Source organism: Budorcas taxicolor, chromosome 16 (genome assembly GCF_023091745.1).
Source record: "Budorcas taxicolor isolate Tak-1 chromosome 16, Takin1.1, whole genome shotgun sequence".
In the NCBI taxonomy this organism is placed as follows: domain Eukaryota; kingdom Metazoa; phylum Chordata; class Mammalia; order Artiodactyla; family Bovidae; genus Budorcas; species Budorcas taxicolor.
In genome coordinates, this window is record NC_068925.1 from 34,898,694 (window position 1) to 34,922,821 (window position 24,128).

General features: G+C 35.9%; 1 protein-coding gene across 1 annotated transcript in view; it reads left to right on the forward strand.

Annotated features, from left to right (window-relative positions):
* CEP170 (centrosomal protein 170) overlaps nt 1-24,128 on the forward strand; it is a 96,217-nt gene that overhangs the window by 66,027 nt on the left and 6,062 nt on the right. Inside the window, exons 13-16 of the mRNA XM_052654025.1 lie at nt 6,863-7,097; nt 15,953-16,100; nt 18,110-18,280; nt 23,608-23,696. Of these exons, the coding sequence (XP_052509985.1) occupies nt 6,863-7,097; nt 15,953-16,100; nt 18,110-18,280; nt 23,608-23,696 (643 nt within the window). The remainder of the gene's footprint in view (nt 1-6,862; nt 7,098-15,952; nt 16,101-18,109; nt 18,281-23,607; nt 23,697-24,128) is intronic.

Here is a 24,128-nt window from a genome sequence, read left to right on the forward strand (position 1 = left end):
TAATTGTCTACTTGGTGAGATATTTTGTTTTGTGTGTCAGAATTAGATTAGGAATTATCTGGTCTGTATAATAAAAATGAATATTGTGCTTCTGAAAACATGTTCAACTTTTAAATATCCTAACATAATTCTAAGTTCTTGTGAATCTGAAGAACAGTAGTATACTTTTTGTTGCTCCTTTCAGAACTAAATGAAAAATGAGTTTTACTCTTCTCCTGTTTATTTTGAAACGTCTAATTTTTATTAAGTTATATCGATTTATGATTGGGGTGGGCGGAAACTAATACTTGAATTTATTTCAGTGGAAGAAGATGGATTTGTGAGACAGTCACTAAGCACATGGGCAAAATCGGGCTATAGAAATTTAACTGGTTATGGGCATTACCTCATAATGTGCCATCCTGTCATTTAACTGTAGTAATTAGCTGTCACTGATTGTGATCATTACAAGGGCTACTTTCTTCCCACCAGAATTAACTGCCTCAGTCATATTCGTCTGTGTATATACTTCATTTTCAGAGTTGTAGCCCGTGAGAATACGTGTGTGACCAAAGAGTAGCAAGACAGATATTTGTGTGTATCCTGTAAACGTGGTCTTATTGCTTCATAATCAGCCTCCTGTGGGTGTGGCTGAAAAAGGACAGTTGAGGGGAAACCAGCTGTTAAAGGACTTAAAGATTCATTTTTGTCGGTTACCTAGGTGAGCCCTAAATCTTGAGTGAAGAGTAAAGGGAAAGTTGGTATGCAGTCTTTTCTTTTAAACTTTTTACTTCTGTCACAATTCAGCCTACAAAACCCCAAACCAGTGGTACCGTGCATGTGTTATTTTTTTCATTTTCTGTTTCTACTCTCTTCACGGCTGCTTTCCTCCACTCCATTCACATTCCCATCTCCTGGTCTGTGGGTGAGGTGATGGTAATCATCATGGTTGTAGCTGAGGATAGATCACATAAAGTCTAGATTCCAAAAGAATAGGTGACATTTCCTTTATTACTCCTGTTCTCCTTGTTTCCACACTTCAGACTTTGGTTGGTGGATAATGGGTCTGTTGCCAAGTATTTAAAACTACTCTCACTTGATTTATGCTAACCCACTGTTACCTGGTGTTCCACGTGGCTCTTCTTCTTCAGTTCACATTTCCTTTGTGCTGCATTCTGCCGTGTGTACTCTGATTCGGTTTCTTCTGCCACAGTGCTTGTTTCCTCACCACAAGTCTATTTAAGTACATGAAAACATCTACGTGCTCTCCTGTCTTAACATAAGTTGCACATTACCATGTAGCATGAAACTCTTGATAACTTTTCCTTCTATACTAGTTGTCTAGCTCTTAACACATGAGTAATCTGATTTTATTCTCAATGTTTAACAGAGGGACTTATTTGAGATGCAAACCAAATGATTATTTCTAGTAAGTCTAAGAAACAGCTATAAGATGCTATATATATATAATATATATGTCCTTTATATATATGTGTATGTATGTCTTTAAATATGTCTTGAAGTTCTATATTTTAGCCTATATTTTGTTTTCTTCTTCTTTGAATCCAGAACTTGATAAACATGCATCTTTCTGTGTCCAAAAAGTACCTTGAATTACTTAATGAAATTTCCTAGGGCAAATTGAGGTATGTGACTTTGGCCTTCTTCAGACTTACTAGCAGTATATTAAATAATTAACATCATTGAATTTAATAGTTTGAAGGGTTATTCAGTTTAGAGAACTAAAGCCAAGAGATGGAATAACCTGCCTGGTCACATAGATATATCAAGAACAGGTTGTGAATCCAAGGCATTTAATTCCCAGCCTATTGCTTTTTCTACCACAATCAGTCTAGCTCTGAGAAACAGACTCCACTTACATGCAGACTTCCAGAGGACAGCTAAACTATTGGATTATTATCAGGAGTATATATACAACCAATATACAATATAAATATTTTGGTATTATTCACTATAATCTTTTAATTATGACTTTTTACCAAGTTCATGTTCTCTCGCCCACCTTTTTGAGCCTAAAGCCACATTGTGGTCCTGGATTATATATTCAGATTCTTTTAAGATGCCTATTTCCAGTTTTATATTCTAGGACAATGACATGGATCTTTCAGTCAGTGGTAACTTACTAAAATAGTTACATGTGGTAAATAGTAATTACAACATTTCTACATAATACAATTATAAATCTTAAATGGAGAAAGGAAATAAAAATTCCTAGCTTTTGAAATATTTAAAAGAATGTGAAACCATCCTTGTCAGTGTTGCTAAGCATACTATAAACTTTTAAAAATCTTAAAAATGCCTGACCCTGGAACCTGTGAAATTATCCTAACTATAATACATAAAAATAATTCTGTAAAGCTTCAAATTATATATTTTAGTCTGTGTTAGGAAAAGCATTTCCAAGAAATGAATATGATAAAAATAGAATGGAAATCTCGTATTTGGCAAAATTAATATTAAGATTTCTTCTATGCTTCTTTAATTCTGATGTAATGTGATTTTAGGAGTTTAGTCCACCCCTCCACCCAGCCCTTCAAAATTTTTTTCAATGATCCTTCAATATGAAGTTATATTAAATATCCAGATTTATTTTAATAAGATATATTTAAAACTAAGTACCCTGAATTACCAAAGTAAGGCTTCCCCAATGGCTCAGTAGGTAAAGAATCTGCCTGCAGTACAGGAGACCTGTATTGATCCCTTGGTCAGGAAGATCCACTGGAGAAGCAAATGACAACCCACTGCAGTATTCTTGACTGGAGAATTTCATGGACAGAGGAGCTGGGCAGGCTACAGTCCATGAGATTGCAAATAGTTGAACACAACTGTGTGACTGATTTTCACTTTCACCCTGAACTATCAAAGTAAGGCAGTTGGTTTTCATTATGTTTTAAGTATACATTCTAAAATTTTCAAAAATCATGTTAACGTCCTTAAAATTTTTTTAGACTCTTTGCTTTCCCATTTTTATTCTAATCCTCAAAATTTATAGATGATGATGTTAACTCTTGGACATGCGTGGGTTGAGTTAATTTCTTCTCAAGTCAAAGACCAGTACAGAACACCATGATCTTATTGTTACATGCTCATACATATTAAACGTGTTTGTGGCTTAATTTGCCACAAAAATATTTTTATCTAGGTATAAAAATGTAGTGTTTGTCTTCTGAAATTTATTTGTTACATCTGTAGATAATGATGTGTTTTGATGTCAGCAAAGTTTTGGTTAAGAGTAAAAGAAATCAAAGCACTCCCAGATAAATGATCCTAATAACTCTTTTTCCCCTTTTAAATTATTTAGACATGAATATTACATTTTCTTGATGAATGTAGTAGTTTATTACTTCCACAAGAGGGAGTGTTGTATAATTTTATAGCTAAAATGAGCCTGTTTAACTAACATAACTAGAATAATTTTCAGGTTAGCTACAAAATAATTAAGCCCATCTTAGAACTTTTTCTCGTTTTATTATATGTGCTGTCCAGCACCTCATCAACCCAAGAAGCTTCTTAGAGATTGGCATTTTAGATACCTTCAACACAGATTTTCAATTTAAGCATTTATCTGAAATGCCTTATTAGTACCAGTATATCAAATGAGCCTAATAATATAGAGTTACATTTGATTCTCTAAATAATTTTATCTAAGCAGGGTAAAATTCAAGAAGAAAGTAAAAAAAATTTTCAGCCCTGTAAAAATCATAAAACAATCATTCTATGAGAATTCTAGGATGTCTTTTTTTTTAAATTAGTCTAACTTGAAATTTTTTTAAGTAAAATATTTATTTAATTTTAAAACAATTGGAATGAGCTTTGCGCTCTGAGAGTCAGTAGATCTGTCTTAAACTTTGATTTAAGCAAGTCACAGGACCTTTCTGGGCCCAATTTTTATGTATAGATTGAAGAATTTAAACTAGCTCATGTCCAAAGTCATTTTATTCTAAAATTCTGTGAAATAAGTAGGCACTGGGGAAAGTTAAAAACATTTTTACTTGAGGTTTCCTCTACAAAAGCTAGTTAGATTACAGGGATTTTTTCTTCAGATAAAATATATTGCTGCTATAGTTTGGAAGCAAAGATTAAGAACGCAAAGGTATTGAGAGAACTTCTTCGACAAATAATAGGTTAGAGGTCCTAGCTTTAACTCCCATTCACAGTCCCTTTTTCACCAATAGTCATCATTTCCTGTCTCATTTTTCATTCAGAGATTAAATTAAGCTTTGCTTCATAGCACACCATGTATGATATACTTTCCACTGGTAGAGATAACCTTTAGTTATTTGAAGACTTACTAATCATATTTTTATTTTCTGCCATGTCCTATCTATTTTATATTTTCCTTCTCTCCTTCCTTATATTATTTTTTTCATTTTTTATGCAATTTTAAAGGTTACTTTTTAGTTAACAGTTATTCCAAAATATTGGCTGTCTCCCCGATCCTTGAGCTCATGTTACCCCCGTGATAGTGTACCTCCCACCTGTCTCCAAATTGCTTCTCCTCTTTTAAAAGTTATTCTTAGAAACTTCAGTGTTTTTGCTGGATTCTAGATAGACTTATAAAAAACAGGTGGAAAGTTTATGAGTTTCATTTGAAAAAGAAGTGTTTCTTTTATCCTTTTCTCCAAAAGGTAATGACTTTCTGACCCGGAGACTTAGATTGCACAATTTAAGTTCTAACGGGGCTCAGCTAATATATTGTCACCTGGTAACTTACGTCACCTGACATTTAGCCCTTGTTTCTCACTTTCTCATTCTGCTTTCATGTGCTCTGCCATTCAAGGACTCTCTCAGTTATTGATGCCATTCTCTCTAAATTACCTCCATATTAACAACCTGAGTTCTATAATACCTGTTTTCATACCTTCTGCAGTTTGTTAAAACTCTTTGTTACTGGTTTTGTCTCCTCTCCAATTTTCCGTTATAGGTATGGTTACATAGTTTTCAAGTAAAAAATCAGGAAATTTAATCTAGCAAAAGCTCTTTTTTATTTATGGATTTCCTTTTATGAATCGTATTCTAGGGTAGCAAAATAAAAAAAAACATTTAGCATTTAATGAAATACCTTTATTAAAAGGTACAGATTTGTTTGCTGTATATCTAATTGCCTTGCTGTGTTTCTTTAAAAAAAAAAAAAAACTTATTTACTCTTGTTCCTTAACTTTTCCTAAAGCTGTTTTCAAGTCTCAAGGTCAGTTCAAATGTCTAGAAATTAGTAAATTTCCACCATGGTAAAAGTATTATTTGTGTTAATAAATTATCTTCTAATGTTAAAATCAGAAATTATTTTTAATAACCCCTTCAAAAAAAACTGATTAATTACCTGGAGTTCCATATATGTGTTTGTGTATACTTTTACAGAAAGCCGTGAAGTTTCGGCCTGTTTTTCCATTCTCTCAAATAACAGTTTAAATCCAGACAAATGGGTAGGCACTGATTTATGATATAGTCCTGATTATAGATTTTTCTGTTCTTAAAGCAGTTCTGGGAACAATGATTATCAATCTTATTTGAATGCCAACTCAGCCTTACAGAGCCTTAGGCAGAAATGAAGTTTATGAAAAAAGAAAAACAAGAAAGGCATAAAATTCAAGTGGAGTAGGATAAGGGAATTCTAGACTTCACCAATACCCAGCCTAGAGTCAGCTTCTGTTTTATAAAAGAGAAAGATAAAGAAAGCTGTTAATAGTAACAGCAGTTGGAACTTATAACAGGAGCTACGGTTTAGCCACCAAAAATGTCTCATGCTTTTTTATTAGGTTTTCCTATTTTGAGGAAGGAAATGGTCAGTATCTAGGAATTAATTCATTTATTCAAACATATTTATTAAACATTTGTTAGCCACATACTGCTAAGTGCTAGGAACCTGTTAGTGGATTAAGCAGGCATAATTCCTGCCCTTGTGAAGTTTTCCATAGATTAGCCATTTTTCCCCTTTTTTTTACCTCTTTATGCTTCACACTTTATTTGCATGTTTAATTATTAACAGTAGTAGTGATCTGTCTACATTAATTTGTCTTCTGATTTTCAAATGTGTCTGCAAAACCATTTTTAAAATCTTTACTAACCTTAAATAAGAAAGTGATTACCACTTTCTTTAATGTGACTATTGTCAGTATCTCCTGTGCCATAAATGTTAATGGTTGTGAGAATACCTTTGTAGGTTTTCACTCCTTGTAGGTTTTATTGCCATTGTCTATTTTCACCTGTATGCTTTCAATGTCAAAGCAGCAGAGTTGTACTGAAGATGCTTTGTTGTGTTTTTACCGTGTAAAAAGATTTTTTCCAATCATAGCATAACAGGATGTTGAATGACAGAGGTAATGTTTTTTTTTTCTGCCATAAAGGCATAATTTCCAAAGTAGGAATTATGCACATTTGTTTGTTGGGAAAAGAGGGTTTTTACCATCTCCATGTTGAAAAGTCCATGTGGCATGAGGAAATCTTTTCCCTTATTTTATTTTTTTTGTTGTTGTTGCTGTCATTAAAAAAAAAAAATCCATAACGTCACTTAAATGAGAAATATTTGCAATTAAATAGTACCTGAGTTAAACATTTATGAATAGAGCTTGCTTAGTTGTTTGTCATTAGTCAGTTTTTCATCTGAATGTTTGTTTACTCACCATGCTACAGAAAATGTGATCTTTCTATTGTTCTTAATTCTTCATTGTTTTTAATTCACCGAAGTATGATGTTTCTATCTTTAAGGAGTAGTAGACTTAATGGTTTTGTAAACTATGTGTATGTCAGTTTTTGAAAATTGTGCTGTGTGTGGTCTCATGGTGTTTTTGAAATCATGATTTTTATTTTCTCTCTTTTAAAAGATAACATAATAATTCTTTTTTTAATAATTAAACTAATTTAGTAAATTCAAGATGGAGGCGCTTTCCTACTGATTATGCTTCCACCTCAGAAGATGAATTTGGATCAAACCGTAATTCCCCTAAACATACCCGTCTACGTACTTCTCCAGCCCTGAAAACGACTCGATTGCAGAGCTCTGGGTCAGCAATGCCTACTAGTTCTTCATTCAAACACCGGATAAAAGAACAGGAAGACTACATCCGAGATTGGACTGCCCATCGAGAAGAAATAGCCAGGTTGGTTTTAATCCGTTATCTCTAAGAGTTGAAATTATTTGTTATTGTTTCAACTTGATAATAAATTTAGCTTTTACTTTGTTTGTACCAAGAAATGAAATCCACAGAGAACTAAGAACTTTAGTTTTGTTGATAGTATTACTCATTACCCTTTTTTTTTTTTAATGCAAGTGCTACTTACATATTAAAGAATTTATTTTGGTAAACTCCCCTTTCTTATTTCCGGTAGAAACGCTGATGAATTAATATAATTTTGAAAGGTAGTCAGTATCAGCTCTACATAATTGAGAATTGTGCAGATACATTTTTTATTTTTTTACCTTCCAAAGAGATGTACTTGTTAGAGATGTTGCTAACATTCTCTAGGGAGAATTAGAGTAGGCAGATTATTACTTGTACTTGTATGAGTTCATTAGATTGAGTTAGTACAATCCTTTAATAATTAAATGAGAATATTATTTTGAATATTAAATATGTTTATAATAAACTTAAGATTACATAATTAAAAGTAAAATTCATGCTGCAGATGTGAGTTTTAACCCCTAACACTGAAGTTGACCATTAAATAGAGGCTCTATTCAAATATATGCTATAGTAGTTAAGGGTTTTTTGGTACGTTTGTAAGTTATTAAATTTTACTGCAGTATGCCACATGTTACCTAAACATTTTCACTGTGTACATGGTAAAATTATTTCTGCCTTTAGTTAGAGGTTCTAATTTTCTTATACTTGACAACATTTATTAAAGAAATTATATATAATTCATAAATTCCTTAAAAATTTTTTATGATGATTTTATGATGTTTATCTTTTTTTACTTTGTGGACTTCTGTGAATTGTTTCTTTTTTTCCTGGATCATTAGTTTATTGTCTAGTTTTTTGTTGTTATTCAATGACTATTCACTTGTGGTTGCTTTTAGTTCTTGCAGAACATGCCCTTCTAATCTCATTGTGTTGCTTAAACATGACTTTTTGGCCATGTAAATGACAATAATTGTTGAAGCATTGTAAGCCAGTTCTGATTAGAGTACGGGCATGTATGTGCTTTGGGATCCATGCATTATTGTGCGTTGTGCTAAGTCGCTTCAGTCATGTCTGACTCTGTGCAACCGCATGGACTGTAGCCCACCAGGCTTCTCTGTCCATGGGATTCTCCAGGCAAGAATACTGGAGTGCATTGCCATCCCCTCATCCAGGGGACTTTCCCGACCTAGGGATCAAACCTGCATCTCTTATGTGTCCTGCATTGGTGCAGGGCAGGTTCTTTACCACTAGCCTCACCTGGGAAGCCACTTCATGCATTATTATGGGCCCACAAAACTCCTGCAATGAGACAGTCTTGATACTACATTTTTTTCTTGTGGGCACAGCTGGCAACAACAGGCCTTGCTCTTATCTCATTTTTTTTCCTCCCCATGGAGAAGTCTCACCACATGAACACAAGGGGTACACGAGGGAACTAGAGTGTTCTGCTTTTTCTTAGGAGGCTTTGCCTCTTAAGCTCTCTACCCTAAACTAGAACACTGAACACCTTCTCTGGGCCAAACCCACTTCCCTGTCCCTAAACAGAAAAAAATTATGATACAAAGGGGAAAGTGACTAAGAACTGTCTGTTATATTTTCACTTGGTTTTATTTTGTTAGTATGTGTATTTTATTACCCTTGTAATGTATATATTGTCTGTATATATTTTATTATCTATAGTAGTATTCTCAGGCTAGCCTATTTAACACCTAATGATTCTATGCCTTTTTCCTCCAGTTTGTTAGTAGCATTATGTTAATAAAACTTGCTGTTGGGATTTAATTTTTCAAGGTATATTTTCCACCCATACATCTCACAGGAAGAGAAAGTATTTTCATTTTTGTTTATTAAGATATTAAAAAAAGTAAGAGGGAAGGATAGGAAGTATAGGAGGAAAGAAAGTTAATGTTGATGTTTAATGTTCCTATAGAATACTGACCTTTTCTTAATGTACAGAAATTTATTTTCAAGTAACTAAATAGAATGTGAGAAGTACATGTTTTATTTCTGTAAATTGGCTACCACTTTCACTTAAGAAATTTGAAAAGCATAATAGTGGTTTTAGTTGATTACAAAATGTTTTATGCTTTGTCATACTCTTTTTGCTTAGATTTTAGAGCTATATTACTAAACCAGCACCTTTACACCTCTGCAGTTTTGTTTTGGATCAAGTTTATGTTTGCATAAGTTTTTTTCATGTATTATATAATCCCCCTCCACATGTAATTCCCATCCACTCAACAAAGAATTCCTAAGCTACTCGTATGAGTGAAGTGTAAAGTGTAAAGATGACTTAGACATGAGTGTCCTCAGAGAGTTCAGAGTCAGAGGAAAGAGGCAAAGGTGTTGCATGAGCTGCTATCAGGCGGAGTGGTAGAAGGGTTGTAGAAAGGGTGAAGTTTGAACTTCCCTGGTAGTCCAGTGGCTAGGACTCCATGCTTCCAGTGCAGGGGGCCTGGGTTTGATCCTTGGTCAGGGAACTAGATCCCAACACTGCAACTGGAAGAACCTGCTTGCTGTACCTAAGGCCTGATACAGCCAAATAAATAAATAAATAAATAATTTTTAAAAGGGTGTCTGCAACAGGAATTTACTGGAGGTTGAAAAGAGAAAAGAAATAGCATGAAAAAAAAAAGGGGGGTGGGTTAAGTTTGTCTGAGTCTAAGATATAAAGGTATATAGTTAATGGATGACCAAATTGAAGATAATCCTAAGCCAGCTAAAAAATAGGAGACGTTGAATGCCAGCTAAGAAGCGTACATATTATTTTATATATAAGACTTATGTTTCAGATTTTTGAAAAGGATAAGATCTATATTAAAAGAAGATTACCCTGAAGGGCAATTTGTAGAATTGTTTGAGAGAGCAGAGAACCTAGAGATTAACTAGTGATCTGTTCTAGAAGTTAACGTGCAAGGCATTGAAGGCCTAAGTTAAGACAGTGTTAGTGACGGTATAAATGGAGATATGGACGTGTACCATTTGACAGAGTTTGACGATTGCCAGAATAACTCCATGGTTGTTCAAATGAATATTGTTAAGAACTCCTATGAGCAGAATGTAGTTTTTAGCATGAGTGACTGGTAAAGGTGACTTACAAATGGATGTCTTCAGAAACAAAAGACAAAAAGGAAGATAAGCTCTGTTTAGACATGCTGACTTAGGTATCGGTAGGTACTTTTGGAACAGACATGTGAAGGAGTATAGCTCTGCAGCATAGGAAGCTCATGAGAGCTAGAATCATCGTTTTGGAAGTCAGACAAAAAGAAAATAATTGAAGCTGTGATCATAGACATTGCCAGGAAGTATTGAACTCTGAGGGATAACCTAAATTATAAGGATTCAGTATAGCTGAATGATCAAAATCATGGACTCTGGGATCAGACCTTCTCAATTCAAACCCAATTCTGCCATGTGGTCTGTAAGACCCTAGACAAGTTAAGTAAGTAACTGTGCACTAGTTTTATGTATAAAATGGACAAAACAGTAGTGTCACCTTGAAAGAGTTGACAGACCAAGGCATGTGCATAACCTAGGGCTTGACATATAGTAAGCTATCAGATGTTAGTTATATTTAAGTGGAGTGCAGAGAAAACAGTGGTGTGTGTATATACTCAAACGTGATTGTATTTATAACTTAATTATGAGCATTCAGTTTTCTATATATTTGATAATATTAAAATTTATGAGACTCCAGATATAATTGGAGTTTCAGAATCAATGTTATATTCTTCAGTTCAGTTCAGTTGCTCAGTCGTGTCTGACTCTTTGCGACCCCATGAACTGCAGCATGCCAGGCCTCCCTGTCCATCATCAGCTCCGGGAGTTTACCCAAACTCATGTCCTTTGAGTCAGTGATGCCATCCAACCATCTCATCATCTCTTGTCCCCTTCTCCTCCTGCCCTCAATCTTTCCTAGCATCAGGGTCTTTTCCAAGGAGTCAGCTCTTCGCATCAGGTGGCCAAAGTATTGGAGTTTCAGCTTCAACATCAGTCCTTCCAATGAACACCCAGGACTGATCTCCTTTAGGATGGACTGGTTGGATCTCCTTGCAATCCAATGGACTCTCAAGAGTCTTCTCCAACACCACAGTTCAAAAGCATCAATTCTTCGGTGCTCAGCTTTCTTTATAGTCCAACTCTCACATCCGTACATGACCATTGGAAAAAGCATAGCCTTGACTAGACGGACCTTTGTTGGCAAAGTAATGCTAAAATATTTTATTAAGGCTTATCCTATACTAATAGGAAACCTAAGAATCTCAACCAAAGTTTCATTCAGATTTTCATTTCAAACATTGCTTTAAAATGTTCTTTTTTCCTAAGAATAATAATTCTGATATATAAGTAGTCTATTTTTAATATTGAAATGATTATTAAATAAATGTCATAGAACACCTACCTAATGAGTCTTATTCCCTGATTTGATTGACCCCAATGGCAACCCACTCCAGTATTCTTGCCTGGAGAATCCCAGGGACAGGGGAGCCTGGTGGGCTGCCATCTATGGGATCGCACAGAGTCAGACATGACTGAAGCGACTTAGCAGCAGCAGCAGCAGCAGCAAAGTAGTCATCTGACACTTCCGGTCAAGGGGAAAGAGGCTTTATTACTGAATCTTTTACATATAGTATTTTTATTAGAGAAATTCAAATAAGTATACCTATATTTTTTAATATTTTAAAATACAATGATGGTTTATATTTTTCAAGGCTCAATATTTGTGATTAATATTACAAATGCATAGTAATCTTAATGGCAAAAAAACAAATTGTAATTTTAGTACATTTTATTACAACTTTTAAAATATTTTTGGTAAGAGCCAATTTAATTTAGTGGCCAGAATTAAGTGATATGGGTTTCCTTTTAATATATGCACCCTTAGTTTTTTCACTCATGTCTGACTCTTTGCAGACAAAACTGAAGTCTGTCCATACACACTATGGTCTGTAGCCTGTCAGGCTTCTCTGTCCATGGGATTTTCCAAGCAAGAATACTGGAGTAGGTTGCCATGCCCTAATCTTCCCTATCCAGGAACTGAATGCATGTCTCCAGCATTGGAGATGGATTCTTTACCCCTGAGCAACCGGGGAAGTCCTTATAATATATAAAGCAATGTAATGAAACATTGCAAAAGTAGGAAGTCAAGATATACCTAGAGTAACAGGCAAATTTGGCCTTGGAGTACAAAACAAAGCAGGTCAAAAGCTACCAGAGTTTTGCCATGAGAATGCACTGGTCGTAACAAACACCTTCTTCCGAAAACACAAGAGAAGACTCTACACATGGACATGACCAGATGGTCAACACTGAAATCAGATTGATTATATTCTTCGCAGCCAAAGGTGGAGAAGCTCTATACAGGCAGCAAAAACAAGACCAGGAGGTGACTGTGGTGCAGATCATGAACTCCTTATTGCCAACTTCAGACTTAAATTGAAGAAAGTAGGGGAAACCACTAGACCATTCAGATGTGCCTAAATCAAATCCCTTATGATCATACAGTGGAAGTGACAAATAGATTCAAGGCATTAGATCTGATAGAATGGCTGAAGAACTATGGACGGAGGTTTGTGACATTGTGTAGGAGGCAGTGATCAAGACCATCCCCATGGAAAAGAAATGCAAGAAAGCAAAATGGTTGTCAGAGGAGACCTTAATGCAAAGTCAAGTGGACCTTAGGAAACATCACTGCAAACAAAGCTAGTGGAGGCGATGGAATTCCAGTGGAGCTATTTCAAATCCTAAAAGATGATGCTGTGAAAGTGCTGCACTCAATATGCCAGCAAATTTGGAAAACTCAACAGTGGCCACAGGACTGGAAAAGGTCCGTTTTCATTCCAGTCCCAAAGAAAGGCAATGCCAAAGAATGTTCAAACTACTGCCCAGTTGCACTCATCTCACACGCTAGCAAAGTAATGCTCAAAGTTCTCCAAGCCAGGCTTCAACAGTATGTAAATCTTGAACTTCCAGATGTTCAAACTGGATTTAGAAAAGGCAGAGGAACCAGAGATCAAATTTCCAACATCTGTTGAATCATAGAAAAAGCAAGAGAGTTCCAGAAAAACCTCTACTTCTGCTTTGTTGATTATGCCAAAGCCTTTGACTGTGTGAATCGCAATAAACTGTGCAAATTCTTTAAGAGATGGGAATACAAACCACTGACCTGCCTACTGAGAAATCTGTACGCAGGTCAAGAAGCAACAGTTAGAACTAGACATGGAACCATAGACTGGTTCCAAATCGGGAAAGGAGTACATCAAGGCTATATATTGTCACCCTGCTTCTTTAACTTATAGGCAGAGTACATCATGCAAAATACCAGGCTGGATGAAGCACAAGTTGGAATCAAGACTGCTGGGAGAAATATTAATAACCTCAGATATACAGATGACCCAACCCTTATGGCAGAAAGTGAAAACAGGATCTAAACTCTTGATGAAAGTGAAAGAGCAGAGTGAAAAAGTTGGCTTAAAACTCAACATTCAGAAAATGATGATTGGGGCATCTGGTCCCATCACTTCATGGCAAATAGATGGGGGAAAAATGGAAGCAGTTTGAGACTTCATTTACTTAGGCTCCAAAATCACTGCAGATGGTGACCTGGAGCCATGTAAAAAATTTGCTCCTTGGAAGGAAAGCTATTACCAACCTAGACAGCATATTAAAAAGCAGAGACATTACTTTGCCAACAAAGGTCTCTCTAGTCAAAGCTATGGTGTTTCCAGTAGTCGTGTATGGATGTGAGAGTTGAACTATAAAGAAAGCTGAGCACCAAAGAATTGATGCTTTTGAACTGTGGTGTTGGAGAAGACTCTTGAGAGTCCCTTGGACTGAAAGGAGTTCCAAGCAGTCAATCCTAAAGGAAATCAGTTCTGAATATTCATTGGAAGGACTGATGCTGAAACTGAAACTCCAGTACTTTGGCCACCTGATACAAAGAACTGACTCCTTGGAAAAGACCCTGATGCTGGGAAAGATTGAAGGCGGGAAGAGAAGGGGCGACAGAGGATGAGATGGTTGGATGGTATCACCAACCTGATGGACATGAGTTTGAGTAAACTGTGGGAGTTGATGATGGACGTGTTGCAGTTCATTGGGTCACAAAGCGTCGGACACGACTGAGCGACTGACTGAAATAGCCTGTTAACAATGTTGTGATAGCTTCTGCTTCTTCACGATTGCAGCCCTTAGGACCTAGCACAGTGACCAGATCATTAAGTATTTACTGGTAAATAAAAAGAAATTGACCGTAGATTGCTTCTGTTGGGCCATAAGCTTCAAGTTAGCTTCTCTTTTTAAATCTGTGGTTAAGTTTCTATGCAATTACTCCATTCTGTGAAAGCCTTTCAAGCTCACATTTTGCATAAGTTAAAAAGTTGTTGTTACTTTGCTCTTTGGATTTTAGAGTTGGAAAGCCTATTCAGGTACTTTACAAATATTCTGTCATGCCAAAGCTTTTGTTTACTGTAGAAGTAACCAAATTGAGATCCTGTGCAGTGGCTGCATAACTTAGCAAATGTTCAGTTATCACTGATAACAGTTACTTAGTTCTTCAGTCCGTGTGGCTGAAAATACAAATAAATGACTTCAGGGACATGAACTGAAAACATGGAATCTGGCCCTGTCTCAGCTACTTTTAAGTTGTGTGGTCATGAGCAAGGCAGTAATTTTCTCTTAAAATGCATCTCTCTTCATAATCAATCAGTTAGATAAGTCTCCTTCTACCTTGTGACCCTGAAATGACATGTGATGTACTATAAAGTATGGTAGATAGCATAAAATGCTATTCTCTGTCAGAGCTCCTCACTTCTTTGGTACCGTACACCCCTTGGGCCACCTGGAGAAGCTTAGGGAGCTCCTGTCAGAAATGTATAAACATTAGAAACAATTATATTGAAATACAGTTTTTAAAATATTTTTAAAATGATATAGTAGTATATGATTCTTCGTTAACATAGTAAGTGTAATGTTATTGCTGTGGGTATAATGAAGTCGTTTTGAAGTCAGTCAGTTCAGTCGCTCAGTCGTGTCCTACTCTTTGCGACGCCATGAATTGCAGCACACCAGGCCTCCCTGTCCATCACCATCTCCCGCACTCAGACTCACGTCCATCGAGTCAGTGATGCCATCCAGCCATCTCATCCTCTGTCGTCTCCTTCTCCTGCCCCCAGTCCCTCCCAGCATCAGGGTCTTTTCCAATGAGTCAGCTCTTCGCATGAGGTGGCCAAAGTATTGGAGTTTCAGCTTTAGCATCAGTCCTTCCAGTGAACACCCAGGACTGATCTCCTTTAGGATGGACTAGTTTTGAAGTAGTGATGACTAAATGTTTTGATATACTCATAGAAACTAGAATGTGATTTGTTTTGCTGACAGAAATCACCAGTACTGCTAATACCACTGTTGTTTGTTGCTTATCTTTGTAATTCAAAGAAATGCTAGTTTCATTTAGAGGGTTAATGAAAATAAAGCTGTAATTGCTTTTCTCATTCAAGTTCACAGGCCTTTGAATTGTTTACCGTGCCCAAATTTAAGAACTGCTGTAATATATTAATAGTGTGTTTTTAAAAGATACATATCACTACTTCAGGCATTTAACACATCTATTTGAAAATGACAACTTGTAAATTATGTGTGGTTTAGTTTGATTCGTATTGGAATTAACATTTAAATTCTTCCAGTATCAAAATAGTTAATGGCACGTGTAGAAAATCTGAAGTTTTGAGGACAAAACTTTAAATATACAACTTATAAAACTGATTCTATCGAAATGATTGTCTGTAGACCTGTTGTGTGAAAGAATTAAACTTCTTTTCTAAAATTATCGCCAGGATCAGCCAAGATCTCGCTCTCATTGCTCGGGAAATCAACGATGTAGCAGGAGAGATAGATTCAGTGACCTCCTCAGGCACTGCCCCTAGTACCACAGTAAGCACTGCCGCCACCACCCCCGGCTCTGCCATAGACACTAGAGAAGAGGTAGGAGATCTTCATGGAGAGATGCATAAGGTTCTTTCTTTTCTTTATTTCTTTTGCTTTTAGCTTTTTGCTTAGTTTTTTTTTGGTTACATCCATCCTCCCTATTTGCATGAAGCTCTGCATTTTCCAACTTTGCTTTAACAAATTTCTTTTCTTATAACAAAACTAGTAAAGGCTAACATTTGGTCTACTATTAGCATGAAGCTGTAAAATTATTTAAAATAAACACTTTGTAAAATACAAAAATAAATGGTACCTAAAAAGCACATCCAAATTTGGTAAATAATTGTATAAATAATAAATCATTATATAAAATTTCTGTAAATCTTACATAGGTTCTTAACTAGAAATTATCTCTACTAGCAAGAAAAAGTCTATAGTTTTTACTACTTTAATTCTGTTGATGAATATATACATACATATATATGTGCACAAAGATTCTTCAAAAATTGAAATATACATACATATACACACTCATTCAAACATATGTATTGTTTTAAAACATTCTTGTGAACTGTGTGATGTAAGTTAGCATATACAGACTATTGCCCCAAACCAGAGCCTCCTGCTCTCCCCCTCCAGGGGACACCACGAACACAGATGGCTCCAGAAGAGTATATAAAAATAATGGTATTCTGGCCATGTTGGGTTTCTTGATTTGGTGCAGAGATACCAAAAAAGACAGACATTTTGAAAGAACGAGTTACAGTTTCATTAGGACAAAGCCACACTGGTTTGTTTTATTATCCTCTGACTATTTTATGCTATAATGTCAGAATTGAGTAGTTGAACAGAGATTGTAAGACTGCACAGCCTAAAATATTTATCATTTGGCCCGTTAACAGTAAAAATGTGCCAACCCCTAATACTGATGATTCATTTTACTTCCTTAGTTTTATAAAATAATGTTCTCAATAGTAGCCGAAAATGGGTAGCCTTTTTGACACATTTAATTCTGGTAAACTCTGCTACTAAAATTTTCTTCAGTTGCTTTTTGTCACAGTTATAATTTTATTCTTTAATGGTCATAATTTCGTTGTATTTTTCCCCTTTATGTGTCCTCTAATTTGGTAAATAATGTTTCATCAGTCTGTGTAGTTTTGTTACCACACTGATCAATTGTAAATGTGTATAAAAATTCATCCTTATTGGTAAAAAACAAAAGGATCTTCTTGGTGGCAAGACATACACAATTTTTCCTGATACATTTTGAATGATGAAGATATTATTTTCTCAGCTGTCTAACTAAATTATACCTAACGTGATTGTACATTCACTCAGACTCAGTGAAATTTTCAAACATTTCATTAAGTAGAATTCCATTTTTTCTTTTTGGCTTCCTTTCTTATTACTATACTAGAGTTTATTCCTTCTTCAGTAAACCTGAGTTACTTTGTACTATATGTGCATAATTTGCACTGCAGATGGCGGTATATCACTCGTACTGGAATATGTCATTTCTGTAGCATTACTGCTAAAAGTTTATCTAAGATAAAAATACTTTGTGAATTAAAAAAAATTTTTTTTTCTTTTGTAAACTTAATTATAATTTGTAATTTATATGTCTGTGAAGAAATTTGGCACCTGGATTTGGGGAGAAAAAAAGGAAAAAACAAGATAGGAAACTAAAAGAAAAAGAAACATTATTTTACACTGGTAAGGCAATGTGAGTAAAATGAATGCCTTGTCCATCTACATGGCTCAGCTTTTTCTATTTACCACCTGTGTTTTCCATTGGGGGAAACTATCCATGGGAGAATCAAATTTAACATAGTTATTATATATATTTTGGATTTTGAAAATAAAATCTATGTAGATGAACATCTATTTTATAAAATGGACATCTTTGAAGTGCTTATAAAAAGAGAGAGTAATTGGTTTATTGAAGATACCATGCTTCTGTTACTACCTGAGAATGGAATAACTTCTAACTATAAAAACTATAATGCCAGTATCTGTGTTTTTCCAAATTACTCTATGCTCATGAGGATTTGCTTTTGTCCTGTTAGTTAGTTGATCGTGTTTTTGATGAAAGCCTCAACTTCCGAAAGATCCCTCCATTAGTTCATTCTAAAACACCAGAAGGAAACAACTGTCGGTCTAGTGACCCAAGACCTCAACCAGCAGAGCCTCCTGATCACTTAACAATTACAAGGCGGAGAACCTGGAGCAGGGATGAAGTGAGTAAACTATAAACTTCAACAAATAGCAGAGGATGCATGCTCCATTGGTCGGAAAAAGAGGAGGAGAACTATTCCATACATGTGTGTGCTGAGTCGTGTCTCCTTGCAATGCCATGGACTGTATGTAGCCTGCCAGGCTCCTCTGTCCATAGGGTTTTCCTGTCGAGAATACTGGAGTGACTTTCCATTCCTCCTCCGGAGGATCTTCCCGACCCAAGGATTGAACTTGTGTCTCTTGCATTGGAGAGTCTTTACCACTCACACCACCTGAGAACTCCCTTGTTTAATACTTACAAGTCTCTTAAGATAAACAGGGAAGATTTGGGGAATGGTAGAAGATTGGCGAGCTTTGTATTATTTTTGGAGCCACACTTCAGGTCCTGTAAAGACTATATTTGTAAAACAAGGACAATTTTATATGGTTTTGTTCAGTATATAGGGCTGGGAAAAAAGTGCTTGTCCTTATGGGTAGAATAGAATTTCATCCTGACATCACATCAATGACAAATAATTAACTCTAATTCACTTAAATTTAGTTCCTAAAGAACAAAAGCAAAACTTTAAAGTTTTTAGTATAATATAGGTAAATATCTTTCAGCACTGCAGCAGGGAATGATTTAAAAGACACAAAAAGTTTTGACTTATAAATAAAAGATTGATAAATTTGAGTGTATTAAAGGACTATGTGAAACATACAGGCAACAAGAGATTAGAATACAGAATATATCAGAGCTCCTACAATCAGTTTAAAAAGGCAAACAGCCCAAAAGAAAAATCTGCAAAAAACATTTGCAGCATTTCACTGAAAATATCCAAGGCCTATGAAGAGATGTTCAGCTTCATGAGTATTCAGAGAAATAGTTTTCAAGGCTACAGTGAGATTATTTTATATTCATTCAATTGGCAACAAATTAAAAAGTCTTAAAACATTAAATATAGGAGAAGATGTGAATACATAGGCTTTCTTATTGTTGCTAGTAAGGTTAAATTGGTGGAGTCACTTTGGCAAACAGTTTGATTACTATTTCCTAAAATTGAACATAAATGTAGCCCATTATCTAGCAGTTTTGCTGCTGGTGTATACCCGTTCTCATTGACAGCAAAAGTCATGAAAGAAGATATTCCTAGTAGCACTGTGGGCAGTAACAAAACTTGGGAACAGTCTTTAAGTGTTCGTATCTGAAGAAAAATGAATGTATAAACTGGTATGTGCACAAATTGAAAAATCAATGAAGGGATCAAAACAAATGAACTACTGTATGCCACAACATGGATGGATTTTAGCAATAGAACATGAAATGAAGAAAGTTATTCTCAAAAGATCGGATAAAATGTGTTTTGTCACAGATTAATAATGTTATATATTTAGGACAGAAATAGATCGAGCAAATTATATAAAAAGAAAACCAAGGGAATGATGAATGGGAATCAGAATATTGTTTACCTTGGGTGGAGGGAGACAGGGAGATGGGATGGAAAAAAAACACGTGACTAGAGGCAGATTATATTAGTTAGCTGTTTCTTTCTGTTGTTGTTCAGTTGCTCAGTTTTGTCAGACTCTTTGCAACCCCATGGACTGCAGCACTCCAGGCCTCCCTGTCCTTCACTCTCTCCTGGAGTTTGCTCAACTCATGTCTATTGAGTTGATAAAGCCATCCAACCATCTCATCCTCTGTTGCCCCCTTCTTCTCCTGCCCTCAGTCTTTCCCATCATCAGGGTCTTTTCCAGTAAGTCAGCTCTTTGCATCAGGTGGCCAAAGTATTGGAGCTTTAGCTTCAGCATCAGTCCTTCCAGTGGTTATTCAGGGTTGATCTCCTTTAGGATTGACTGGGTTGATCTCATTGCAGTCCAAGAGATTCTCAAGAATCTTCTTGAGCACCACAGTTTGAAAGCATCAATTCATTGGTGTGCAGCCTTCTTTATGGTCCAAATCTCACATCCAAATATGACTACTAGAAAAACCATAACTTTGACTGTATGCACCTTTGTCAACAAAGTGATGTCTCTGCTTTTTAATACACTGTCTTAAGTTTTTCATAGCTTCCCTTCCAAGGAACAGAGTCTTTTAATTTATGGCTGCATTGACTTTGGAGTCCAAGAAAACAAAATATGTCAGTTTCCATTTTTCCCCACCTATTTGCCACGAAGTGTTGAGACCCGATGCCATGAGCTTAGTTTTTTGAATGTTGAGTTTTAAGTCAGCTTTTTCACTCTTCTCTTTTACCTTCACTTCATCAAAAGGCTCCTTAGTTCCACTTCGCTTTCTGCCATCAGGGTGGTGTCATCTGCGTATCTGAGGTTGTTGATATTTCTCCTGGCACTCTCGATTCTAGCTTATGATTCATCCAGCCCATCATTTCTCATGATGTACTCTACATGTAAGTTAAATAAGCAGGGTGACAATATACATCCTTGTTGTACTCCTTTTCCCAATTTGGAACCAGTCTGTTGTTCCATGTCTGGTTCTAGCTGTTGCTTCTTGACCTGCATACAGGTTTCTCAGGAGACAGGTAAGGTGATCTGGTATTCCATGTCTTTAAGAATTTTCCACAGTTTGTTATGATCCACACAGTCAAAGGTTTTAGCATAGTCAATGAAGCAAAAGTAAATGTTTTTCTGAAATCCCCTTGCTTTCTTTATGATCCAGCGGATGTTGGCAATTTGATCTCTGGTTCCTCTGCCTCTTCTAAATGGAGCTTGTCCATCTAGAACTTCTTGGTTCATGTACTGCTGAAGCCTAGCTTGAAGGATTTCAATGATAACCTTGCCTGCATGTGAAATGAGTGCAATTGTACAGTAATTTGAACATCCTTTGTCATAGCCCTTCTTTGGGATTGGAATGAAAACTGACCTCTTCCAGTCCTGTGGCCACTGAGGAATTTTACAAATTTGCTGACATATTGAGTGCAACACTTTAAAGGCATCATCTTTTAGGATTTTAAATAGCTCAGCTGAAATTCCATTTTCTCCACTAGCTTTGTTCATATTAATGCTTCCTAAGGCCCACTCGACTTCACACTCCAGGATGTTTGGCTTCTAGGTGAGTGACCACAGCATCCCGGTTATTCCAGTCATAAGCGTTTTTTGTATAGTTCTTCTGTGTATCCTTGCCACTTCTTTATCGCTTCTGTTTCTCTTAGATTCTTTCTGTTTCTGTCCTTTATCATGCCCATCCTTGCATGAAATGTTCCCTTGATAATCTCCAGTTTTCTTGAAGCCATCTCCACTATTTCCTATTCTTTTGTTTTCCTCTATTTATTTACATTGTTCATTTAAGAAGGCCTTCTTATCTTTCCTTGCTAATCTCTGGAACTCTGCATTCAGTTGGGTATATCTTTCCCTTTCTCCCTTACCTTTTGCTTCTTTTCTTTCCTCTGCTATTTGTAAAGCCTCCTCAGACAACCACTTTGCCTTGTATTTCTTTTTCTTTGTGATGGTTTTGGTCACCACCCCCTGTACAGTGTTACTAACCTCCATCTGGTAGATAGTTCTTCAGGCACTCTATTTACCAAATCTAATCCCTTCAATCTATTTGTCACCTCCACTGTATAATCATAAGAAATTTGATTTAGGTAATACCTGAATGGCCTAATGGTTTTCCCTAGTTTCTTTAATTTAAGCCTGAATTTTGCAGTAAGGAGCTTATGATCTTGGAGCCGCAGTCAGCTCCAAGTCTTGTTTTTGCTGACTGTATAGAGCTTCTCCATCATTTGCTGCAAAGAATATAATTAGTCCATTTTCAGTTCTGACCATTTAGTGATGTCCTTGTGTAGAGACATCTCTTGTGTTGTTAGAAGAGGGTGTTTGCTGTGACCAATGTGTTCTTTTGACAAAACTCTGTTGACTTTTGCCCTGCTTCATTTTGTACTCCAAGGCCAAACTTGTCTGTATTCCAGATATCTCTTAACTTCCTACTTTTGCATACCAGTCAGCTATGATAAAAAGGACATTAGTTCTAGAAGATCTTATAGGTCTTCATAGAATGATTCAACTTCAGCTTCTTCAGCATTAGTGGTTGGGGCATAGACTTGTATTACTGTGATGCTGAATGGTTTGCCTTGGAAACAGATTATTCTGTCATTTTTGAGATTGCACCCAGATACTGCATTTCAGACTCTTGCTGACTTTGAGGCTACTCCATTTCTTCTAAGGGATTCTTGCCCACAGTAGTAGATTTAATGATCATCTAAATTAAATATGCCCATTCTCATCCATTTTAGTTCACTGATTGCTAAAATTTAAATATTCACTCTTGCCATCTCCTGCTTAACCATGTCCAATTTACCTTGATTCATGGACCTAACATTCCAAATTCCTATGGGGTTTTGTTCTTTACCTCATTGGACTTTACTTTCACCACCGTTACTGACAATCATAGAACTGATTTTGGAACCCATATCTAGTCTTAGGATGTAGGCTAAATTCAGCCTCCCACCTGATTTTGTAAATAGAGTTTTATTAGCTGCAGCTCCTTTTGCTATAATATAGCCTCTCTTGCTATAGTGAGAGAGGTAAGTAGTTGTAACAGAGACCACATTGGCCCCAGTCTTCACTCTCCTGCCCTTTATAGAGGTTTGCCAACCCCTGCTTTTGCCCATAAAGTTCAACTGGAATGATAACAACCTCCAACATAAAAACTTATTCTTGGGGACTTCCCTAGTGGTCTAGTGGTTAAGACTTCGCCTTCCAATGCAGGGCGGGGTGTGGGTGTGATCCCTGGTTGGGGAGCTAGGATCCCACATGCCTCATGTCCAGAAAACCAAAGCATAAAACAGAAGCAGTAGTCTTAACAAATTCAATAAAGACTATTTAAAAAAAATGGTCCACATTAAAAAAAAAATCATAAAAAAAACCCCTTACTATTTTGAGTACATTTAAAAAACTTACCTGTCCCACTGTGGAGAACAAGGATTGTAATCTTGATCTCTTTGTTCATCTTATTTGTTGAAAAAATAGATAATAAATTTATCGTTCTAAGTTACTTATATTCTCCCAATTATGATAATTTGAATTGGAAGCATGAGAGACAGGATTATGATAGTAATTAAAAATTAGATAACATGGATTGTCTTTTGAAAGTTATATGATGAAAATAATATGGAAATGTGACAAGTTATTTAACAAAAAAGAGTTCCTTTCTTAATTTTTATTTCTCGTTCTCAATGTAGTTACATAGTACTCTTAATTACACCCTTTATCGAGTTTTATTAAAATCAGCATAAATATGAAATGCCCTTAAACATAATGAATTGTGACCATTCTTGGTGGTTATCTGATATAGTGGTAGTATTTTAATGTCTCTTCTTCCCTTTCCATGTTTCAGGTCATGGGAGATAATCTGTTGCTCTCATCCGTCTTTCAGTTCTCTAAGAAGATAAGACAGTCTATAGATAAAACAGCTGGAAAGATCAGGTACTGTGTCATTACTCAGACATCCTTGCTTCTATGAAAGCAGGTTACTTTCCTTTCTAGTAAATTTTGAAGGATGACCTATATACCTAAATTTTACATGGCAGTAGTCAAAAAGTTGGTGAAGTGAGCGGGCTAGAGGATAATGAGAAATGACATTGGAGAGAGAAGGAAGGACCAGTTTGGGCAGAACTTGCTTAAGGAGTTTGGACTTTATTGTAAAAAAGCCATAGGGAGTTAATACATCAAATGCATATCTTTAAAAAATACACATATATGTGTATATATATATAAAGAGTTTTAATATTTTACCATTTCCCTGATTATCTTGCCTCTCACTCAGGATATACACATACCACTTAGGAAAACATAAAATTAAGGAGGAGAAAACCTGATGTGGCTGATAATAGTACTTGGCCTGGGATTTAATTATCA